Here is a 20,364-nt window from a genome sequence, read left to right as displayed (position 1 = left end):
GGCAGTTGAACACAGTCAGCGCAGCACACGTTCTGTTTTGTCATGCATGATTTTTGGTGTACGACTCGTATATCGCACCGCACTACAGACAGTTGTTGTTGTTGTTGTTGTTGTTGTTTATTTTACTTCGCAGATTCTAACGGGCAAGTTGCCCAATAACAAGAAAGCGAAGGCAAAGAAAATAATACTAATAAAAGAAATAACCGGGGTCAGCAGAAAATGAATGATAGCTTAAAGAACTCAGATGGTGAGCCAAGGAACAAATTTCCATGTTACAAATAATCGCTTTTAAAAGTAAAAAGAAAAGAGCGGGTGGTACAGCAGACTTCCTATTCTGAATTCCCTGAACGAAGCAGAGACATTAGCTGGGTACATGTCACTATTACACAGTAGCAAGAGAGCTACCTCGGTCGGCATCAGTGGACGTGGACTACGAGTGGATGCGACATACGAGTGGATGCGACAGCAACAGTGACTGGAATAATGGGTGATACGTTTCATGGAGCGAGCGTATGTGGGATGACTGACATCTTGAACACACTGCGTTGGGGGATGGTGCGGATGTCGCTGGGTAGTGCGTTCCACAGCTTGGGAGCGGCAACAGAGAACCTAGCCTGACCAGCGCGGCTTGCGGCGGGTGGTATGTGAGCTCCGATGTCCTTCTGCAAGCGGGTACGCCGATCTGGTGACCTTGAAATCAGTCCACAGAGCCGGTTCCCCGCAATGCCGTGGATGCATCGCCAGGTGAGCAATAGCGCCTTTTGCTTGTGCAACTCTGAGATTCGGTAGAGTTCCACCCGTTGGAGCAGAGGTTGAGCAGAGTCGTATGGCCGAGCGCCAAAAACTGCGCGAACCGCTTTGTTCTCCAGCGTCTGGAGATCCGTTGCTTGCTGGGCAGTTAGACAGAACAAGAAACAACTTGATGCGTAGGTCAGATCCGGCATCACCACGGACTTCAAGTAGGTGACTCGGGCCGCCAGGCTCAAGCATCTCCGAGTCCGCCAGAGGGCACCTACTTTGCGGGACACCTTTGCTGTAATGGCTTTCAGGTGTTGCTGAAAGTTCAGCCCCTCGTCAATGATGACGCCAAGGTACTTCGCGCTGGTGACTGTCGGCAGAGCTTGGCTGCGACAGAGGACTGTGACCCGGGGTCCAGCGTCTCTACCAGGAAAGACTGTGAGAACTTGACTCTTCTTCTCATTCAGAATCAGTCCTCGCTCTTCCAGCCATGCAGCCAAGGAGGAGACTGCGGTGGAGAGCGTACTGGCAACAGCCTGAGTCGTGTCAGCGCTACAATATACTGCGACGTCATCGGCGAACTGGATCGTGGCTGCGGATTGGGCTACTTGAGGAACATCTCTTGTGTACACGTTAAAGAGCAACGGGCCGAGCACCGATCCCTGGGGCACACCGCAGCTGCAAGAGGTGATTGTGCTGCTGCTGGCCCCGAAACAAACTCGCTGTGTCCGCTCACTGAGGTAGCTGATGAGCCAGCGAAGGGGTCTGCCTGTCACTCCTAAAGCAAACAGGTCCTGAATGAGACGCTCATGAATGACTTTGTCAAATGCCTTGGAGAGATCGAGAAAGCACACTCCCGATACCTGGCGTCGATCGCGGGCCTCCAGGAGCGTGTCCGTCAGGACAACCAATGCATCTTCTGTTGAGTAGCCATGCCGGTACGCAAACTGCGTGTCAGGCAGCGCATGAACACGGGAAAGCTGACCTTGTAACTGGTTTTGTACAATCCGCTCGAGGATTTTCGAAATAATGGGTAGTAGAGATACTGGTCTATAATTCCCAGGGGAAGCAGGATCTCCCGATTTGAAGAGGGGGCGAACCTCTGCTAGCTTGAAGGCCCGAGGAACGATACCCGATTTCAGGGACATGTTGAAAAGTTGGGTGAGGCTTGGTGCGATGATGTCGGCAGTGGCGAGCAGCAACGATCCTGGGACCCCGTCACTACCGGTTGCTTTTCTGGCGTCGACTTTACGGAGCAGTTCGTAAACGGAACCTGCATCAGTCCCTCGAAAATCCGAAAGGACTTCCCCTCTCAATGGCCCCTGAGGTTCTGCCAATATGGGAGGTCTATTGGCGTCGGTCACAACTTGATGGAACGTATTGCCGACCTCTTCAACGTCGCATGTAGGATCCGGTTGTGCTCGGGTACGGCCTGTAAGGCTGTTGATGAGCTGCCAGAGCTTACGAGGGTTTGCAGATGCAGATTGACATGTCTGATGAAAATACGAGTTTCGTTTGCGCCGAATCGCGTTAGATGCCTGCGTCCGAGCCAGTTTGAATGCACTGTGAAGTGCCATATCTTCGGGGTTCCGGAGCCAGCGCGTGTGCAGCCTATTCCGTGTCCTGATGAGTTGATACGTCTCACGGTCGGACCATGGAGGTAGAGGCTTGCGGCGCGGTGGTACAGTCTTCATTGGAGCATACCTGTCCAGGACAGTCATAAAGCGCGAGTGCCAATCATGCCACGTATCATCCACGCTTGACGACTGTGGAAGGGAAGGGAAATGCTGAAGTTCTTGCTCCAGAGCGATTCTGAACTCAGGGATACTTATATTCCGAATCCGCCTGGCCTGCTTCGATTGAGTCTCTGCACGAGGAACTGAAATGTTCAGGTTGGCGAGCACAGCGCTGTGATCACTGATCAGACAAGGTATCACCCTGCAGCTGGATACCATCTTCCTGTCCGTGAGGACAAGGTCAATAAGGGTGCCTTTCGGCGTACTTGGAGTGATGCGCGTCACTGCATCCACGCAGTTGGTTAAGTCGAACGTGCAGCACAGGCTCTGTAGATGGGTTCGCTGATGATTGGGGTGATTAGCGGACAAGTCCACATTGAAATCCCCCAACACCGTTAAAGACGTGGCTGAAGAGCCAGCACTATGCATGGCACTTTCTAAATCAGTCCAAAACTCCACGGATGTGTCAGGGGGCCTGTAGGCGCAGCCGACACGGTGATGCTGTCGATGTATCTGTACGTCAACCCACACCAGCTCTAAGCCGCTTACGCTTAGATCTGGGCGTGGTTTGATTGGCAGGGTGGATTTGTAATAGATACACGTGCCGCCACCTCGCCTGCCGCTGCGATCGGTCCTTGTGAGGCTGTATCCAGGAAGAGCTACTTCTCCGTCACCAATAGTGCTATCCAGCCAGGTTTCGGCCAATGCAAAAATATCAAAGTCCTGCACCCGGAGGAGTGCCGTTACTTCATCTACTTTGTAGCGCAAGCTACAGACATTCAAAAAACCTAGTTTAAGCGTTCGGGTATCCTGGGTGCTCACCGGAAAACTGATGGTGGCAGCTCGTGGAGAGAATACCTGAGCGTGTGGATTTAAAGACGATATAGCAGTGAAAAGTAGTAATTAGTAAGAAAAAGAACAATCATGACGAGGACTAGCATAGAATCGAGATTACAAGCAGAAGTTTACCGGTTATTGGCTTCCTCGCCGACTCCTCACACGTTGGGCAAGGCGGTGCATCTCTTTTGCAGATGCCTCATTTGCCCATGCGACTTGGGGGTCGAATGCCAGGACTCTTGCGCTGAATGTGTGCTTGCCTGATGCGCGGATGAATCCTTCGTCATCAGGTGAAGAGTGACACCCCTTCCCACGAGAGAGCGGAAATGCCGGCACTCCACGTGTAGCCTCTTCTGCTGGCAGGGTTGTTGGCGTGGCGACTGGTACAGAATAAGCTGCCTGCCGTACAGGTATCTTAGAGACCTTTGGTGGTCGCTTGTCGCAGTGCTGCTGCTGTTGTTGTTGGTTCGAGCCCTCTAGTGTGGTTGAACCTTTTGGTGGACATGGGCAGTTGCTATCTGTTGCTTCGCCTGCTATCGCAGCTCCTGGATTTGGTTCAGCGCCAGTGGGTTCTTGTACCGGTACATGAACGAGTACATCCGGACTGTCATCCGCCATACGGTCCGCAGCCTGGCCCTGTACGACAGTGGAGTACGAAGTGTGATGCGTACGTGTACGTGCAGCATTTGGGCGTGCAGGACAGTCACGTGCTTGGTGGCCAGATACACCACAGCGAAAGCACGTCTGTATCTGGTCGCGGTGATGTGTACGGTACGACCTTTTCTGAATGCTTAGCTTGCAGGGTACACCTTTCTTCAGGATCATTAGCACCCGTCGTACCCCCGTGAGAATTTTGAATTTCTCAACGGTGACAAATTCGCAATCAATATTGCCGACAATTTCGCCAAATTCCCCCAAAGCCGACTCTATGTGGCCCAGATGCAATGCGGGTTCGCAACCATAAATGTAAACACGGGTAGCGGATACTGTGCCATCTCCCGGTAGCACGTCAATGCTCTTACCCTCCAACTGCAGATTTGCTGCGACGAGCTTGTCCCTGGTGGCGAAATCACGCAGGGTCAGAACACAAGACCCGGGCCGGCCGTGCAGGTCGATCTGCAGGACATCTCCAAGCGAGAGACTGCAGGCTTGAATTGCCTTTGCTACGTCCAGATGCTTCACAGTCTTTGGACACTGGAAATGGACAGCTGGCCTGTCCATGTCAGAGCGCTCAATTTGCCTACCACTCGGTATTTAGAAAAAAAAGTTTTTGCAGTAACAGTACAAGTACCAAAATCGGCCGCAATTTCCGCAATTTTACAACAATAATCATGCAATGTTTGACAAAATCCGCAATATCCCCCGCAATTTGTGGCATTTTACCTCGCTACTTTTTCCGCCATATTTCCGAAAAAATTTTAAGGTACAGAGGCTGATGAAACGCATTAAACTGATGCTGATTTAGCAAGACTTCTACACAAATTCAGTAGCCAAGCAGCTTGCTTCTCAGCTGCTACCATACCAGAGTCTGCATCGTCCATGCGGGAAGCACCCTCCGCCTTCACCTTCCCCAAATACGCATCTTGGTCACTGTCGTCGTCGTCAAAGTCGTCGCGATACGTTGCACTGCCCTGTCAATGCATGGAGGACGGAAAGACCGCAATATGTTAGTAGAGTTCAACGACCAGCGAGCCAGTGACTGTGAGCAAAGTATGGCTCTGCCGCACTGCGCTAACGTCAACACACACACCACCAACAACGACGACGACGACGACGACAACAACAACAACAACAACAACAACAACAACTATTCTCTTATTGGCGATGGTGCCATCGTGAGAATAAAGAATTCAAAAAAAACTACAACAACCAAGCACAAGCACAAGCACAAGCACAAGCACAAGCACAAGCACAAGCACAAGCACAAGGACAAGGACAAGGAAAAGGAAAAGGAAAAGGAAAAGGACAAGAACGACGACGACGACGACGACGACGACGACGACGACGACGACGACGCGACGACGACGACGACGACGACGACGACGACGACGACGACGACGACGACGACGACGACGACGACGACGACGACGACGACGACGACGACGACGACAACAACAACAACAACAACTACATCGTGAGAATAAAGAATTCAAACAAAACAGTGCACCACAAAACTAGAGAGCGCAGGACGTACCGACTTGCCGCCCTTATAGTCCGTGAGCCAGATCTCAGAATCGGCTGTTTTAGCATCGACCGTTGCACCCAGAGAGGGACAAATCGTCCTTCGGCACACCGCTTCACGATGGTATCCTGAAGCGATTTCCACTTGTTGGACAGTTCGAAACTGATCCAGGGAGGTCACAGAAGACGCCAAACCAGGGAGTCGTATCTATACGACTCCCTGCGCCAAACATCCAACTTTGCTCACTGACAGCAGCGGCCATTTTCGCCTTCTTCGCTTGATATTTTTGCGCTTGTTCACGGATTCTCATTTTTTGAAGCCATGAGCAGATACCACGAGTGCACATAGCGCGGAAACTGTAGCGGATTCTCGGTCACATGACCTGATTTACTTCGGTTTCAATGAAATTCTCATATTATTGGCTTCATGAAATTCTCCGGTCTCGCGGTCACACTTATATGTATTACGACCGCTTTACCGTATCAGCATGCGCCGTTCACTTCCGCACCGTATTATCCTTATTTGCATGCGTACTACAGCTGTGTACAACTAGATTCCAGTGCGCCGCTGGCCTTCCCTTTTGGTATAGTTGTACCGTACACCGTATTCAGCAGGCGAGCCGAAGTCGCCGCTCCTTGCCTTTTGCCTTGCTTCCATTATCTCTCTCTCTCTCTCTGGTTGTGAGCCGAACAGTAATGTTTCTGTCCTCTCTGTAATCTAAAGTAACATTAATTATGACACCAGATTCAATCGTTCGAAGTTAGTTCTAAATTCACGAATCCAGACTTTTGTATAGAATTACGTAGCGCACTGCTACAATTGGTGACCCCGTCTAGTGTTCGATCACTCGCGATCGCTCAGTGGTCTGCACGCAGCATTGAATTTTAGTATTTTACGAGCACTAGTACAGTATGAATACCTCAAACTCCGGAGCTAGCACACCTATCCGCAGCGTAGGTCGTGGCCAACTGCTGTCCAGAATCACCGGCGCTGGAACTTCCGCAGCAGGCGGTACAGCCCGCGACAGTGAGGTGGCCGCGGTCAGCTTGAACGTCAAGCTACCACCTTACTGGGCTGCTGACCCCCAGGTTTGGTTCGCACAGGTTGAATCCCTGTTTTCCACCCGTCGCATCACCAGCCAGGTGACCAAATATCAGTACGTGGTGGGATCACTGACACCAGAGTATGCGGCAGAGGTGCGTGACATCATCCTGGATCCTCCTGCTCAACAGCCGTACGACGCTCTCCGCGAGCGTCTCATTCACCGCACGCAGATGTCAGAACAGCAGCGTTTGCGCCTGCTGATTTCGGACGAAGAGCTGGGCGACAAGAAGCCCACCCAGCTATTACGCAAGCTACAGCAGTTAGTAGGTGAGAACGCCATGCCCGAAAAACTTTTGCGAGAGTTGTTTGTCAGCCGGTTGCCCCGATCGGCCAAGTCAATAGTAGCATCCTGCCCTGCATCACTGTCGCTGCAGGATCTGGCAGAAATGGCTGACAGAATAGTGGAGGCAGCTGGTCCCAGTGCGGCAGTACATGCAGTTCGCAACACTGGCGAGTCAGAGACAATGGCTGCCATTGCAGCTCTCCGGGACCAAGTTGCCGCCCTGACGACTACTGTAACTGAGCTGAAACAGCAGCACGGCCGCCCTCGCTTCCGCGGCCAACCCCGCAGTCGCTCGGTCTCACCGCATAGCAGTGGTTTATGCCATTTTCACCGCAAGTTTGGTGTGCAAGCCCGGCGGTGTGAAGCCCCGTGCTCCTGGTCGTCGGGAAATGCCCCGGCCAGCCAGTAGCGGCTCCTGTGTCTGGCCCACCTACCTCCCGCCGCCTCTATGTCCGTGACGTCACCAGCGGAACCCGTTTCCTAGTGGATACCGGTGCTGACGTCAGCCTGCTGCCAGCCACTTCTGAACACCGCCGCCACGTCGATCCGACTGGTCAGTGTCAGCTCCGTGCTGCTAATGGCTCTGCTATTCCGGCTTTCGGGCAGAGGTGTTTGACCCTTGACCTTGGTCTTAGACGAACATTCCCTTGGATATTTGTCGTTGCTGACGTGAAGGAGCCGATCCTGGGGGCTGATTTCCTCCATCGGTTCAGTCTCCAAGTCGACCTTCATGGACGCACCATCCGTGACAACTCCACTGACCTCCAGGTCAATTGCATTCCTGCCGAAACCGCATCGCTCAGCTGCTCCTTGGTTTCCGCCCCGGTGGCCACGGCACCAGCATTCACCGGCCTGCTTGCCGAGTTCCCAAGCCTCACCAAACCATGCTGTTATGACCTGCCGGTCAAGCACTCGGTGGAGCACCATATTGTGACTACCGGCCCGGCACTGCATGCCCGCACTCGTCGGCTGGCTCCAGACCGCCTGGCAACGGCCAGAGCTGAGTTCCAGCATATGCTGTCCCTGGGCATCATTCGGCCATCCTCCTCGCCCTGGTCCAGCCCTCTCCACATGGTTCCTAAACCCAATGGAGACTGGAGGCCATGTGGAGACTACCGACTCCTGAATAAAGTCACCGAACCGGATCGGTATCCGATTCCTCATATTCAGGATTTCACCAGCAGTCTCCATGGTGCTACAGTGTTTTCGAAACTGGATCTGGTCAGAGCGTATCACCAGATACCAGTAACCCCGGCCGACATTCCCAAGACTGCCATCACGACTCCGTTCGGGTTATTTGAGTTCATCAGGATGCCCTTCGGCCTCCGGAACGCGGCACAGTCATTCCAGCGGTTTATCGATTCAGTATTGCATGGCCTGGATTTCTGCTACGTCTACCTCGATGACCTCCTAATCGCCAGCTCCGACCACGCTACGCACCTGCAACATCTGCGCCTGGTGTTTGAGCGACTGCAGCAGCATGGTTTGGTGATCAACCCCGCTAAGTGCGTCTTCGGCCAGCCGTCCCTGACGTTTCTGGGCCATCTGGTTAACGCCCAGGGCATCAGCCCGCTACCGGCAAGAGTCGACGGCGTGGCTCAGTACTCCCTTCCAACATCTCGCCGCCAGCTTCGCGAGTTTCTGGGCATGGTCAACTTTTACCGGCGCTTTATTCCCCAGGCATCCGACATCCTCCAACCACTGACGGATCTGCTTGGTGGACCTCAGCGTCCGAAGAACTGTCCCCTGAAACTTGGCACTGCCGCTGTCACGGCATTCCATGCTGCCAAGGACGCGCTTGCTGCAGCAACGCTGCTCATCCACCCCATCCCGGATGCACCCCTCCAGCTCGTTGTGGATGCCTCAGATGTCGGAGTTGGCGGGGCCCTTCAACAGCTTGTTGATGGGGCATGGCAGCCGCTCGCTTTCTTTTCCAAACGAATGCAACCAGCTCAGAGTCGCTACAGCACGTTCGGTCGAGAATTGCTAGCTGCGTACCTGGCAGTAAAGCATTTCCGGCATCACCTGGAAGGCCGCTGCTTCCACATTCTCACGGACCATCGCCCGTTAGTGTTCGCCATGCAAGCTGCTGGTACTAGCCACTCACCTCGTGAGCTCCGGCACCTGTCCTACGTGGCTGAATTCACGACGGATCTCCGCTTCCTGCGTGGGGCTGACAATGTTGTTGCTGACGCTCTGTCTCGCGCCACTGTTGATGCAGTAACCGCGCCGCCTGCCGCTGTCGACTTTCAGGCTCTGGCAGCCGCCCAGCAGTCTGATCCCGAGCTACTCTCCGCTCAGCAAGACACGCAGTCGTCTCTGAAGCTTCAGCCAATCCCGTACGGTTCCGCTACCCAGCCTGTGGTGTGCGACATGTCGACCGGCACTGCCCGCCCGTTTGTACCGTTGTCCTTTCGCAAGACCGTCTTCAACAGCCTGCACTCCCTCGCACATCCGGGTATTCGTGCCACTCAGCGTATGGTTTCGGCACGCTACGTCTGGCCCGGCATGCAAAAGGACGTCCGGGAATGGACCCGCTGCTGCCCCTCCTGTCAGCTGAGCAAAGTGACCCGCCACACCCAGGCTCCGCTTGGCCAGTTTCTGCCACCCGATGAGCGCTTTGACCACATCCACATTGATTTGGTCGGCCCTTTGCCTCCCTCCGGTGGTTGCACCTATCTGCTGACCTGCGTGGATCGCTTTACCCGCTGGCCAGAGGCCATTCCGATCAAGGACGCCGCCGCGGAAACAGTTGCCACCGCTTTCATCGCTGGGTGGATTGCCCGCTTCGGCGTCCCATCTGTCGTCACCACAGATCGTGGCGCCCAGTTTGAGTCCGCGCTTTTCCGCCACTTGTTGGCCCTGCTCGGCACCTGCCGGACTCGGACAACTTCCTACCGTCCACAATGCAATGGCCTCGTCGAGCGTTTCCACCGCCACCTAAAGGCTGCTCTGAAGTGCCACCCTCATCCTGGTGCCTGGAATGCAATGATGCCCCTGGTGTTGCTGGGCATTCGCGCTAGCCTGCGCGAGGAGTTCCAGTGCAGTTCCGCGGAGCTGGTCTATGGCACCACTCTCCGCTTGCCATCTGAGTTCTTCCAGCCACCGCCATCTATGCCGTCGGTGCCCGTTTACGTTCAGTTCCTCCGGGATGTATTGCAAAACATCCGGCCCTCAGCCGTTGGCCCTCGCCAGTCCAACCGCCCAGTATACGTGCCGAAGGATCTGTCAACGTGCGACTTTGTGTACATCCGTACCGACAGTGTCCGCAAGCCGCTCCAACCACCGTACACTGGTCCGTTCCGTGTCCTCAAGCGTGCTGACAAGCATTTCACGGTCGACGTCAAGGGCAAGTCCGACCAGGTAAGCATTGACCGCTTGAAGCCCGCATATGCTCTGCCTGTTACAGCTGCTGCTGCTTCTGCTCTTTCTCTGATTGTCCCGCCGGTTGCTGCTGCTGCCCCACCCCCTGCACGTGCTGTTCGCTTTGCTACCTGATCGGCTGGGCTCCTCCGTTCTTTGTCGCCGTGGGCTTTATGTCGGACCTTTTCTGGTTGCCGTGCGGTTTTCATTTTTTTTTCTTCCTTTATACGCTTCTTCTTCTACGTTGCGGTTGCCGTTTCTCTCCTTTCCAAAGTTATCGTTTCCTGCCTCCGGCTTGTACACTGGCAGGGGAGTAATGTAGCGGATTCTCGGTCACATGACCTGATTTACTTCGGTTTCAATGAAATTCTCATATTATTGGCTTCATGAAATTCTCCGGTCTCGCGGTCACACTTATATGTATTACGACCGCTTTACCGTATCAGCATGCGCCGTTCACTTCCGCACCGTATTATCCTTATTTGCATGCGTACTACAGCTGTGTACAACTAGATTCCAGTGCGCCGCTGGCCTTCCCTTTTGGTATAGTTGTACCGTACACCGTATTCAGCAGGCGAGCCGAAGTCGCCGCTCCTTGCCTTTTGCCTTGCTTCCATTATCTCTCTCTCTCTCTCTGGTTGTGAGCCGAACAGTAATGTTTCTGTCCTCTCTGTAATCTAAAGTAACATTAATTATGACACCAGATTCAATCGTTCGAAGTTAGTTCTAAATTCACGAATCCAGACTTTTGTATAGAATTACGTAGCGCACTGCTACAAAACCAGTGCACAAAACTAGATTCGAATTTTTTTGCCGCTGAGAATTATGAATCGGGATGCAAACTGCATGCAGCAAAGTCACTACTGTTTGTAGTTACAATGCTATCGTTCAGAACTGACTTCCAAGAATGTCCTAAATATCTCTCGACATATTTGTTCACGACTTCCTAGGCGTAGACTGTAGTGAGTAACCTTCTGGAGCAAATGACGACTGCCCCGAGCATGAACTTCTTTTCATCCTGTTCAAGGTCAAATATTACTCAGTTTGCGTTGAAGAATAACAATTACATTCGTGAATGGCCGAACTGAGAAAACCCTCATGATTTCTCTTGGATTTCGTATCCCAAGTTCCTCTACTTGGCTGGATAAATCGCCTCTTTACTTCATCATACTGGACTGGAACTTGTAGATAATAGCGAGCAATGAATTGGTGAGTGAAGTATATTTCAAAAGTAATAACCACTCGATTACTGAATAGTAGTGAATACGTAGAATACTCCAGTATTATTATTATATGAACACTGAAGCTAATGTGACATTACAGTAGTACAATAGGAAGTACGTCACCACACTGTTGTAAATGCACGCGCTGATCCTATCCAACCTGACGGCCAATGCAAGAGGTTGGAATTGGCTATTGATTTCCTAACACACTCATACAGCACCAAAAGCTATCTGTCATTGCTCATTTTCAACTCAACATAACACAGTTGCAAATCACCAGGTGCACATCTTGGCACATAATGTGTGCTGTCGCAGTCCACCGCAGAACATAGTAATCCACAGATAACTACCGATATAACATGATGTCACATACATACATGCATGCATGCCGCGGCGCACCCACACGCGTGCGCACACACACACACACACACACACACACACACACACACACACTTGAAGCAGCTGAATAATCCGACTATGCAGTCTCCCAGGCACGCGCACACACACGAACCAGCTGCCGAATCCAACTATACAGTCTCCCAGGCATGCACGCTCGCACACACACACACGAACCAGCTGCCGAATCCACACAAACACGCGCGCGCGTGCGCACACACACACACACATGAACCAGCTGCCGAATCCAACTATGCAGTCTCCCAGGCACGTGCGCACAAACACGCTTATGCGCACGCGTGTGTGCCCGCACACACACATGAACCAGCTGCCGAATGCGACTATGCAGTCTCCCAGGCACGCGCGTGCATGCGCACACACACACATGAACCAGCTGCCGAATCCGACTATGTCAGTCTGCCATGACTGCGAAACCAGCGAAGACATACAGTGCATTGGCTGCTGCCAGACTGGTCTGCTACAGGTTTGCGACGCTCTTGAGTACACTTGTGGCATGGCAGGCCGCTCTTCGAAAAGGAAATGTTACAAATACTACACTGAATCCGATCACGGGATGCCGGCTGTAGTGGTGAAGCAATTCTGAATGCTGTGCGCCACTCTCCTCGCTGCTGTGCAGTGTCGAACCAATATCCTTCAAGATGTAAGTGATGGATGTCCCTTCGGACAACATCACACCAATGCTGTCGGGTTTCACACACACACACACACACACACACACACACACGGCGCACACCTTGTCGACAATTGCGGAATCTAAAACCCACCAACGACCTGAAACACGGATCGCACTGGCCGCAGTGGCTGTGGCATCACCGTGCCCCAACACCAGTAGTAGCCTGGGGTGGTGTCACCAACAAAGGAAAACGCCTAGCACGCACATGCACGTGCGCGCGCGCACACATGCACGCTCGCACACACATGCACACTCGCACACACATATGCACGCGCATGCACACGCACGCGCGCACACACACATGCACGCACCCACACACACAAACACGCGCACACATGCACGCGCGCGCACACACACATACACAGCTAATGGTATACAGTAGTATGTTGCCCGCAAAGCAGCCAGGTGCTCTGGCTTGGACCTCCAGCAGCGCTGGTTTCGCCCTCGCTACTTGTCGTCTTGCCCTCTCCAGTACTGCCTGCAACAAAACATTCCCTTCCGGAAACTCTGGGTGGACCAGTTCTCCGTGTTGTGTTTACACCGTGCTCTGCTTTCACCGGTATGGCATTCGTTGTTCGTATCAACCACTAAGCTCCTGGTAGGTGGCCCCTTACTGGCCTTAGGATGTGGCTCTGGGTTCACTACTACATGCACATCACTGTCAGCAAGTATAGACAAAGCAAAATCAGAGGCACTGGTCTTCTCCAGGTTTGCAATTGCTATCACATGGGTGCAATTGGTGTAGCACTTTTCATGATACCAGCCACACCATTTACTCCTCCCTGAGCTCTTGTGCTGGCAGAGAAAAGCCCAGATATGGTCGTCCTTCTCTCGAGCAGCGCTGACGATGCGACACCAACTTGTAGTCTCGATATTACTCACTGCAGGCTTCTCGTTTTTACTAAATTGGGCGCTGTGACACAGACACAAAATTCCAGCAATATTACTCCGCTGGGCTGTCATTTGCCACTTCGTTGCCGTCAGCTGCCTCATCCAGCACCTCGCTGCCACTAGAAACGTCTTCCTCTTCTTCCATTGTTGTCAAAACAACATCAATGTACACGAAAGGAATAAACTTCAATAAAGTGATCACAATATCCCAAGTCGATATTGTCGTCAACGTCGTCATCTTCTAAAAATAAATTATTTTTCCTCACTCTACGCGAACTCGTGTTTTGCGCTTGCTCATACGACGCACACCTCACCACTCGCGTAAAAATATTCGTTCTCACGGTGGAATTTGGTCGAGAAAAGAAGCCCTCGCGAAGGTCTCTGGATCGGTTCTGGAACGTCCAACAAGCGAAAACGTATCCTTTGTGATGTCCTTGACCAACACTGTAAGCGGCGATTTGTCCATCCGAGAGTGCAACGGCACTTGTGATTTTGAGTTTTGGCTCACGGACTATTATTGCGGATCCTGAGCTTCTTGGCCGAGCAGAAGTCATACAAGCGACTGTACTCATCTCTGGACACAGGCAGATGAACAGAAATCAATGAAGCGCACAAACATGAGAACACTCCGACAGACATGTGTTGAAGACAGCAGTGGAATACGATACAAAGTAATGTTACAGCGGGAAACAAACGACTAATTCTGGATTCACAGAAGCAATTTTGCAATGCGATACGCGATGCGACGGCCGCGAAATCCCCAAATCGCATCCATCTCGCAGCTCAACTGGGCCATCGCAGAAATTGAGTGTGGATCAACGTCCGCGACGTGATATGCGATGTGCGATTTGTCCTTTTTTGCAACAAGGTTGTATAAAAGGTTCAAGAGTTGCTATAGAATTGTAAAATTTGTACCCAGCCACGCGAATACCATGGTGACGTACTCATCTGCTTTGAACTTCGCACCAAATCAGCAAATTGACGTCATATGGCTGACTTCTTCTGTGAATGGTATTTCGCGAGTTCCTCTATGAGACCCTGCGTTTGGTGGCTCGGAACAGGCAATCATTTAACGATATAATCGCACAGGTCACATTGTAGAGTGCAGATCACCTACAGGCTACAGTCCATTCACAAAAAGATGGGCCCTGGCTCTGGCGAGCTCCCGTATTAGGCGATTTTTCAAGATTTTATCGTACACAGTGCAGTGCTGTGAAATTTGAAATTTGAAAACGGGTCCAAAAAGGGTACCTGAACTGGGGTTCGAACCGTACAATGCACTGTTGCAGGCAGGGTCAAACGGCCTGGATTTTGATGAGTTTTCCCAATTCAGTGCTCTTGGGGCAAAACCTGGCCGAAATCCTATTCTTGCTATGGCTTGCTTTTTGGAGAAATAGACTTCAGAAACATAATTGGAAGAGGATTCCAGTCACATCTGGCTGCGGCCTACTACCCTCACTCTGTGTGCTCCTGTCTCTGTTGTCTGGGTCCATGTCGTTATGTCGGTGTATGTGGAGCGAGAAGGGTACCTGAACTGGGGTTCGAACCGTACAATGCACTGTTGCAGGCAGGGTCAAACGGCCTGGATTTTGATAGGTTTTCCCAATTCAGTGCTCTTGGGGCAAAACCTGGCCGAAATCCTATTCTTGCTATGGCTTGCTTTTTGGAGAAATAGACTTCAGAAACATAATTGGAAGAGGATTTCATAGGGGATTGCAGAAAAAAATTCTAAAAAACTCAACGTTTGACCCATTTATGGCCAAAAGCTAGAAGTCCATCTTTTTCTGAATGGACTGTAGTGCTTTCAACAATAATAACGTACTTCCACATTATGGGAATTTGGTATAACCCCACACCCGTCATTGTTGAATATTCGATAATAGCGTGGATTTCCCCAACAATATATTTTTATTTTTTGTTATCCTCTCCCATGCCGTTGTACATAAGCGGCTTGCCGCGGATATGTCAATTCTACTACTACTACTCTATGAGTTCTCGTGTTCTCTGGACGGCAGTCAAGAGTCAGTCGAGTGAAGTAAAGTCGGCGGGAAAAGTGCGAGCTCCAACTAGTGTTGGGAGCAAGTAACTTTCTGATGTTTGTATGTATGTACAAGAAATTGAAAAAAGCATCAGTAACATACATCAGCTTACTTGTCCATACTCTGAAAGATGTGGACAATGTTATTCTTGACTTCTAACTCAAAGTCAAACGACCGATAAGTTCCAGTGCCGCCGCGCGAGAAATTGACGGCGACCACCTCATCGAAGCGCACGTGCAGCGCGAGCTTGTGCACAAAGAGGAAGCCCTTCTCCAGCGGGAACAGCATGCCATGGTTGGCCTTGTAGCTGCAGCTGATGCACTGCCCGCCGCGCTGACTGCACACGTTCAAACACGCACAACACACATACCGTAAAGTCGGGGATAAAAGCCTTAAGGCTTATAAGCACATAAGCCGCTTTCTGCATCAGGCTTTAATGCAAACCAGGCTTGTATGCAAACCATGCTTATATGCACCACTGATATTTTTGCCAGGCTTGTATGCACACCGGCCGATCCGGGCTTGCATAGAAGCCAGGCTTCTACGCGCGACACGCGTAGATCTACCACTGACTACCGGTATGGCGGCAGTTTTACTATGCACTGTACATAGCGCATGCACTCTTGACCTACCCGATCCGCGCTTGCATAGAAGCCAGGCTTCTACGCGCGACAGGCTTATATGCATTTGACCCGTTTGATTTTCAGGCTTCCATCCGCGATGTGCTTGTATGCAAACCTGGCTTTTATCCGCGACTTTACGGTAAACCAAATAAACACACGCCCAAAAACAAAACACCCGCCCACAATCAAACACACGCCCAAAAACAAAACACCCGCCCACAATCAAACACACGCCCAAAAACAAAACACCCGCCCACAATCAAACACACGCCCAAAAACAAAACACCCGCCCACAATCAAACACACGCCCAAAAACAAAACACCCGCCCACAATCAAACACACGTCCAAAAACAAAACACCCGCCCACAATCAAACACACGTGCACATGCAAACCGACAAATCTAAAAGAGCAGTTCGATTTTTACCATTCAAGCATGTACTCTCCGAGACAGCACATCAATTATCATGACAACACATGGTCTGCAACTCAACGGGTGGAAACATCCAACATGATGTACTTAGTGCGTGGTACGTCCAGTACGTGTGCAGATCTCAAGCACCAGTACAACTCCTTACAGGGTTTTAGCCAAAGGGTGTGTGTGTGGGGGGGGGGGGGGGGGGGGGATTTTCGTGTTTCCACGCAATTCAAAGAAAATGCAGTCGAAAGTCACTCCTAGATGGTTCATAAGGGCACATTTGTCTCGGGCGAAGTCGGGGATTCGCGCCATACGTTGCATTTAAAATGCATTTAGCGTTGCATTTAGCGTGGCAGGACAATACTACTAGGATTAGAAAGTGGAAAATGGGATACGGGGTAACTGTGTCCCATGTCCCCTGCCCCCCCCCCCTGCCCCCCTACTATTTTGACCTGGCTAGAACCCTGTCTCATTATACTCTGCTAAGATGTTGTGGCTCACACATACTACCAAGAGTACATAAACCAGAGTGTGCAACAAGATGTTGTGGCTCACACATACTACCAAGAGTACATGAACCAAAGTGTGCAACTGTGCATATCAGATCTGAAACAGCGCAGTTCGTGCACTACGTCACCCCGATGAGGTCAGCCAAGCCGCAACTTGCGTACAGCTCAAATTTTCATGTTTCATAGCCCGGAAATCAGCCAAGTTTGCTTGATTTTAGACGTCCAGTTTCGGTGTTTTGTGTGACTGTGTACGCTGCGTACATCCACCGACAAGTAAAGTCACCAGGCTATCCCAGGGCCGGAGGAAGGAGTTTTGGAGTGGTCCGGCCAACCTTTGAGGGGGGTCCGGGGGACCTCCCCCGGGGAGAAATATTTAAAATTACGTGAAATAGTAAAAGAACACAAACACAACTTTTTTTTATCCATAATCATTAAAGCCATACAGTGCCGGTCATGGAGTCCTGAGCTATTTCGAAGCACATCACACGTCGGCAGTACAGTCGAGCCATGTACCTCTGGATTTTTTATACCGGTTTTGCACGAATCAAATGGACCATTCAGCTGGGAAAGTGGTCCGGCCATGGCCGGACCAGCCTGACCGGTTCCGCCGGCCCTGTATCCGTATCAAAAAACCGAAATCAGGACAAACTCAGTGACCTGCACCACCACGACTGGTTACGCAACTTTTCACCGTACCTAGTACCTGTGGCTTACCATGCCGTCGGAAATGACGTACTGCACGAATTACGCTCCCACAGGAACCATCCCGAGTCTTATCCCGAGTTGCACACTCTGGTTTATGTACTCTTGATACTACAGGTAGTACTAGAGTACAACTTGCACCACAGCCGGCTGACAAACAGGGGGAAAGAACACACGCAAAAGACAGGACAACGCATGCCAAGATCATTACCTTCGGTAATTGCCAGGCACGACGATCTTCTTTGAAGCGACTGCCTTCATGACGCGGCTCAGCACCTCGTAAATAGGCCCATTCATCTGCTGAGTCAGCTTACCCTGGTACTGCTTCTCCAGCTTTTCTCTACAAAACGTAGAAAGAAAAAAGGACATACGGAAACGATTTAAGAGTAACTCTCCACCACTGTAACTAGATACTATCTATATACAGTCAGAAAGTGCAACAACTAGGGACAAAACTGACAGAGTACTGAGACATTCGACGCCCTGACACCTAGCTTCAACATCCTTTTCCTTTCTACATTTATTATTGGCTCAATACCCGAGTCTCTACAAAACGCATGAAAACACGCATGTACAAACACAAACACAGACACAGTGTCATATTGAGTCCTGTTGCTTGCTCCGTATCCAGGACGTAAAACAAGCTCTGTCAAAACGTCTCCAGCTGGCTGACAGGTGGGACGAAGAAGCCCCCATGCCGACATGTGCACGACATCCATGCCGCTACTACACACACATAGACCAAACACACACACACACATACACGCACAAAAGGACGCGATCACATAAGCACGTGCACACACACATACACACACACCAACATGCACACACACACACACCATTTGGACCATTTGACGCCCATCGCCGGAGGCGATGATAGTGATGCTACAGCAGAAGCCATAGCAGATTGTGCTGGGATTGCACCATTCAACATCTTGCAAGGCTGAAGTCTACACCACAGCTATGAAGTGGCTTTTTCTGGCCAGTGAATCACACACACACACACACACACACACACACACACACACACACACACACACACACACACACACACACACACACACACACACCACCACCACCACCACCACCACCACCACCACCACCTCCGCCGCGATACTAGAGACCGTCAAAGCATGCACGGCACGAAGCCGTGCGTTGAACCATTCAGGCACGTGGTGCGGGTGATGCGCGATGCGTGATGCAGCCGGAATCGTAATCGCTTCGTGATCACCCATATTGGGGCTGCTCCAATCGTGCTCACGAAACGATTCGAGTTTCCCGTGTGCCGGCCTCGTTCCCAGTTTGTCCCAATCGTCGCGCCCGACGGTTTGGTAATGGTCTCTACTCATGATCACACGAAATACACGTGCCTAATAGTTCACTGCCAATGTATCACTGTACAAGTGCACTAACATTACACTAGTAGACGTGTTGCAGTGGCAGTGGCAGTGGCAGTGCAGTGCAGTCAGGGTAGAGTAAACCAGCACTAGTACTAGTAGTATGCTCTGTGTACTTGTTGCCGTGCATCGTGATTGGCGTACAAGCTCATGCCCACAAAGACACGCATCTGATGCCCCTTTTCAATCAGATAAGCCCATGGGCCTGTACGCGGAATTCTTCGGTACCGTAGAATCCCGCGTATAAGCCAACCCGCGTATAAGCCCATGCTCATGCATAAGCCCACCGAAATGTCCTTGTGAAACAGATAAGCCCATGGGCTTGTCCGCGGAATTATTCGGTATTCTATATGGAGTGGCACCACGTGCACTGGTTTGCCACTAAATACAACGTATCTACAATGTTGTCATTAAACATGACCTCTGTGTGAAACAGAAGTATGGCGGTACTAACAGCAATTGACGGTACACAACAAAAGCAATGCCACGTTGCACGCATGATAAGAACAGGCACACCGGCAGACTCACTCTGACAGCGCCACCTCTGCTTCCATCGACTCTTCTTTGTTGAGGATGAGAATCAGAATAGGGTAGCGCGTCTGGCCCTGCCTCATGGGAGGGTCCATAGCCACCTAGGAAAGAAACACGCATGCACACACACAACAGTGGGAGGAGGAGATATTAGCGAACGACCGAGACAAATACGGATCACAGTCATGCCTTAGTGCAAACGCTGCAGTACTACCTGGAGCAAGTGTCACTTTCCTAGATCCTGTTGGCTGATAAAAATTAATATTGGTACACGAGAGCAGTATGTTTTGCATGTAGCATGTATCTGCTGATGGATGGCCAAATGCCTATAAATGGCCCGTGCATATTGTTCTACGGAGCCATGGTCTACATGCACACATAAACGTCGTGCGTACAACCAGGGTGTTGTGGTCCTGGCCTACACGAGTCCCTGATTAGAATGCAGAAACCGGCAGGAGAGCTGTTCCGTGGTCCACCTTCCACACACCCGACATAAGAACATACTAAATATTCCAACACTACAATTCATGCCAATGGGAAGGATAAGCAGCCGCCAAAAGTACAGCGTAGCAAAGAGGTCACAATGTGTGGTAGTCAGCCATTCGAAAAGTCCATTACTAAAGATAAATACCTCCTACTTCAGTAACTATAATAGTATGTTGGTAGCAAGAGTCCATGGGGTTATGAACTCTTGTTGGT

At 51.2% G+C, this 20,364-nt stretch overlaps 2 protein-coding genes across 2 annotated transcripts; one reads left to right on the top strand and one right to left on the bottom strand.

Annotated features, from left to right (window-relative positions):
- Positions 1-6,404: 6,404 nt before the first annotated feature.
- LOC135816553 (uncharacterized) lies at positions 6,405-7,289 on the top strand. The gene has a single exon (XM_065329749.1). The coding sequence runs from the start codon at positions 6,405-6,407 to the stop codon at positions 7,287-7,289; it is 885 nt and encodes a 294-aa protein (XP_065185821.1).
- A 6,662-nt stretch (positions 7,290-13,951) lies between these two features.
- Positions 13,952-20,062, bottom strand: LOC135816552 (FACT complex subunit SSRP1-like). Its single transcript, XM_065329747.1, has 4 exons — positions 19,663-20,062; positions 17,949-18,077; positions 15,599-15,823; positions 13,952-14,021 (listed from the first exon to the last, which is right to left on the bottom strand). Exons 1-4 carry the CDS (start codon positions 19,758-19,760, stop codon positions 13,952-13,954), a joined length of 522 nt encoding a protein of 173 aa, XP_065185819.1. The 5' UTR covers positions 19,761-20,062.
- Between the last annotated feature and the right edge of the window lie 302 nt (positions 20,063-20,364).

This window comes from Sycon ciliatum, chromosome 5 (genome assembly GCF_964019385.1).
Source record: "Sycon ciliatum chromosome 5, ocSycCili1.1, whole genome shotgun sequence".
Classification (NCBI taxonomy): domain Eukaryota; kingdom Metazoa; phylum Porifera; class Calcarea; order Leucosolenida; family Sycettidae; genus Sycon; species Sycon ciliatum.
Note: the sequence above shows the minus strand (reverse complement) of the source record. Positions and strands in the feature narration are given on the sequence as shown.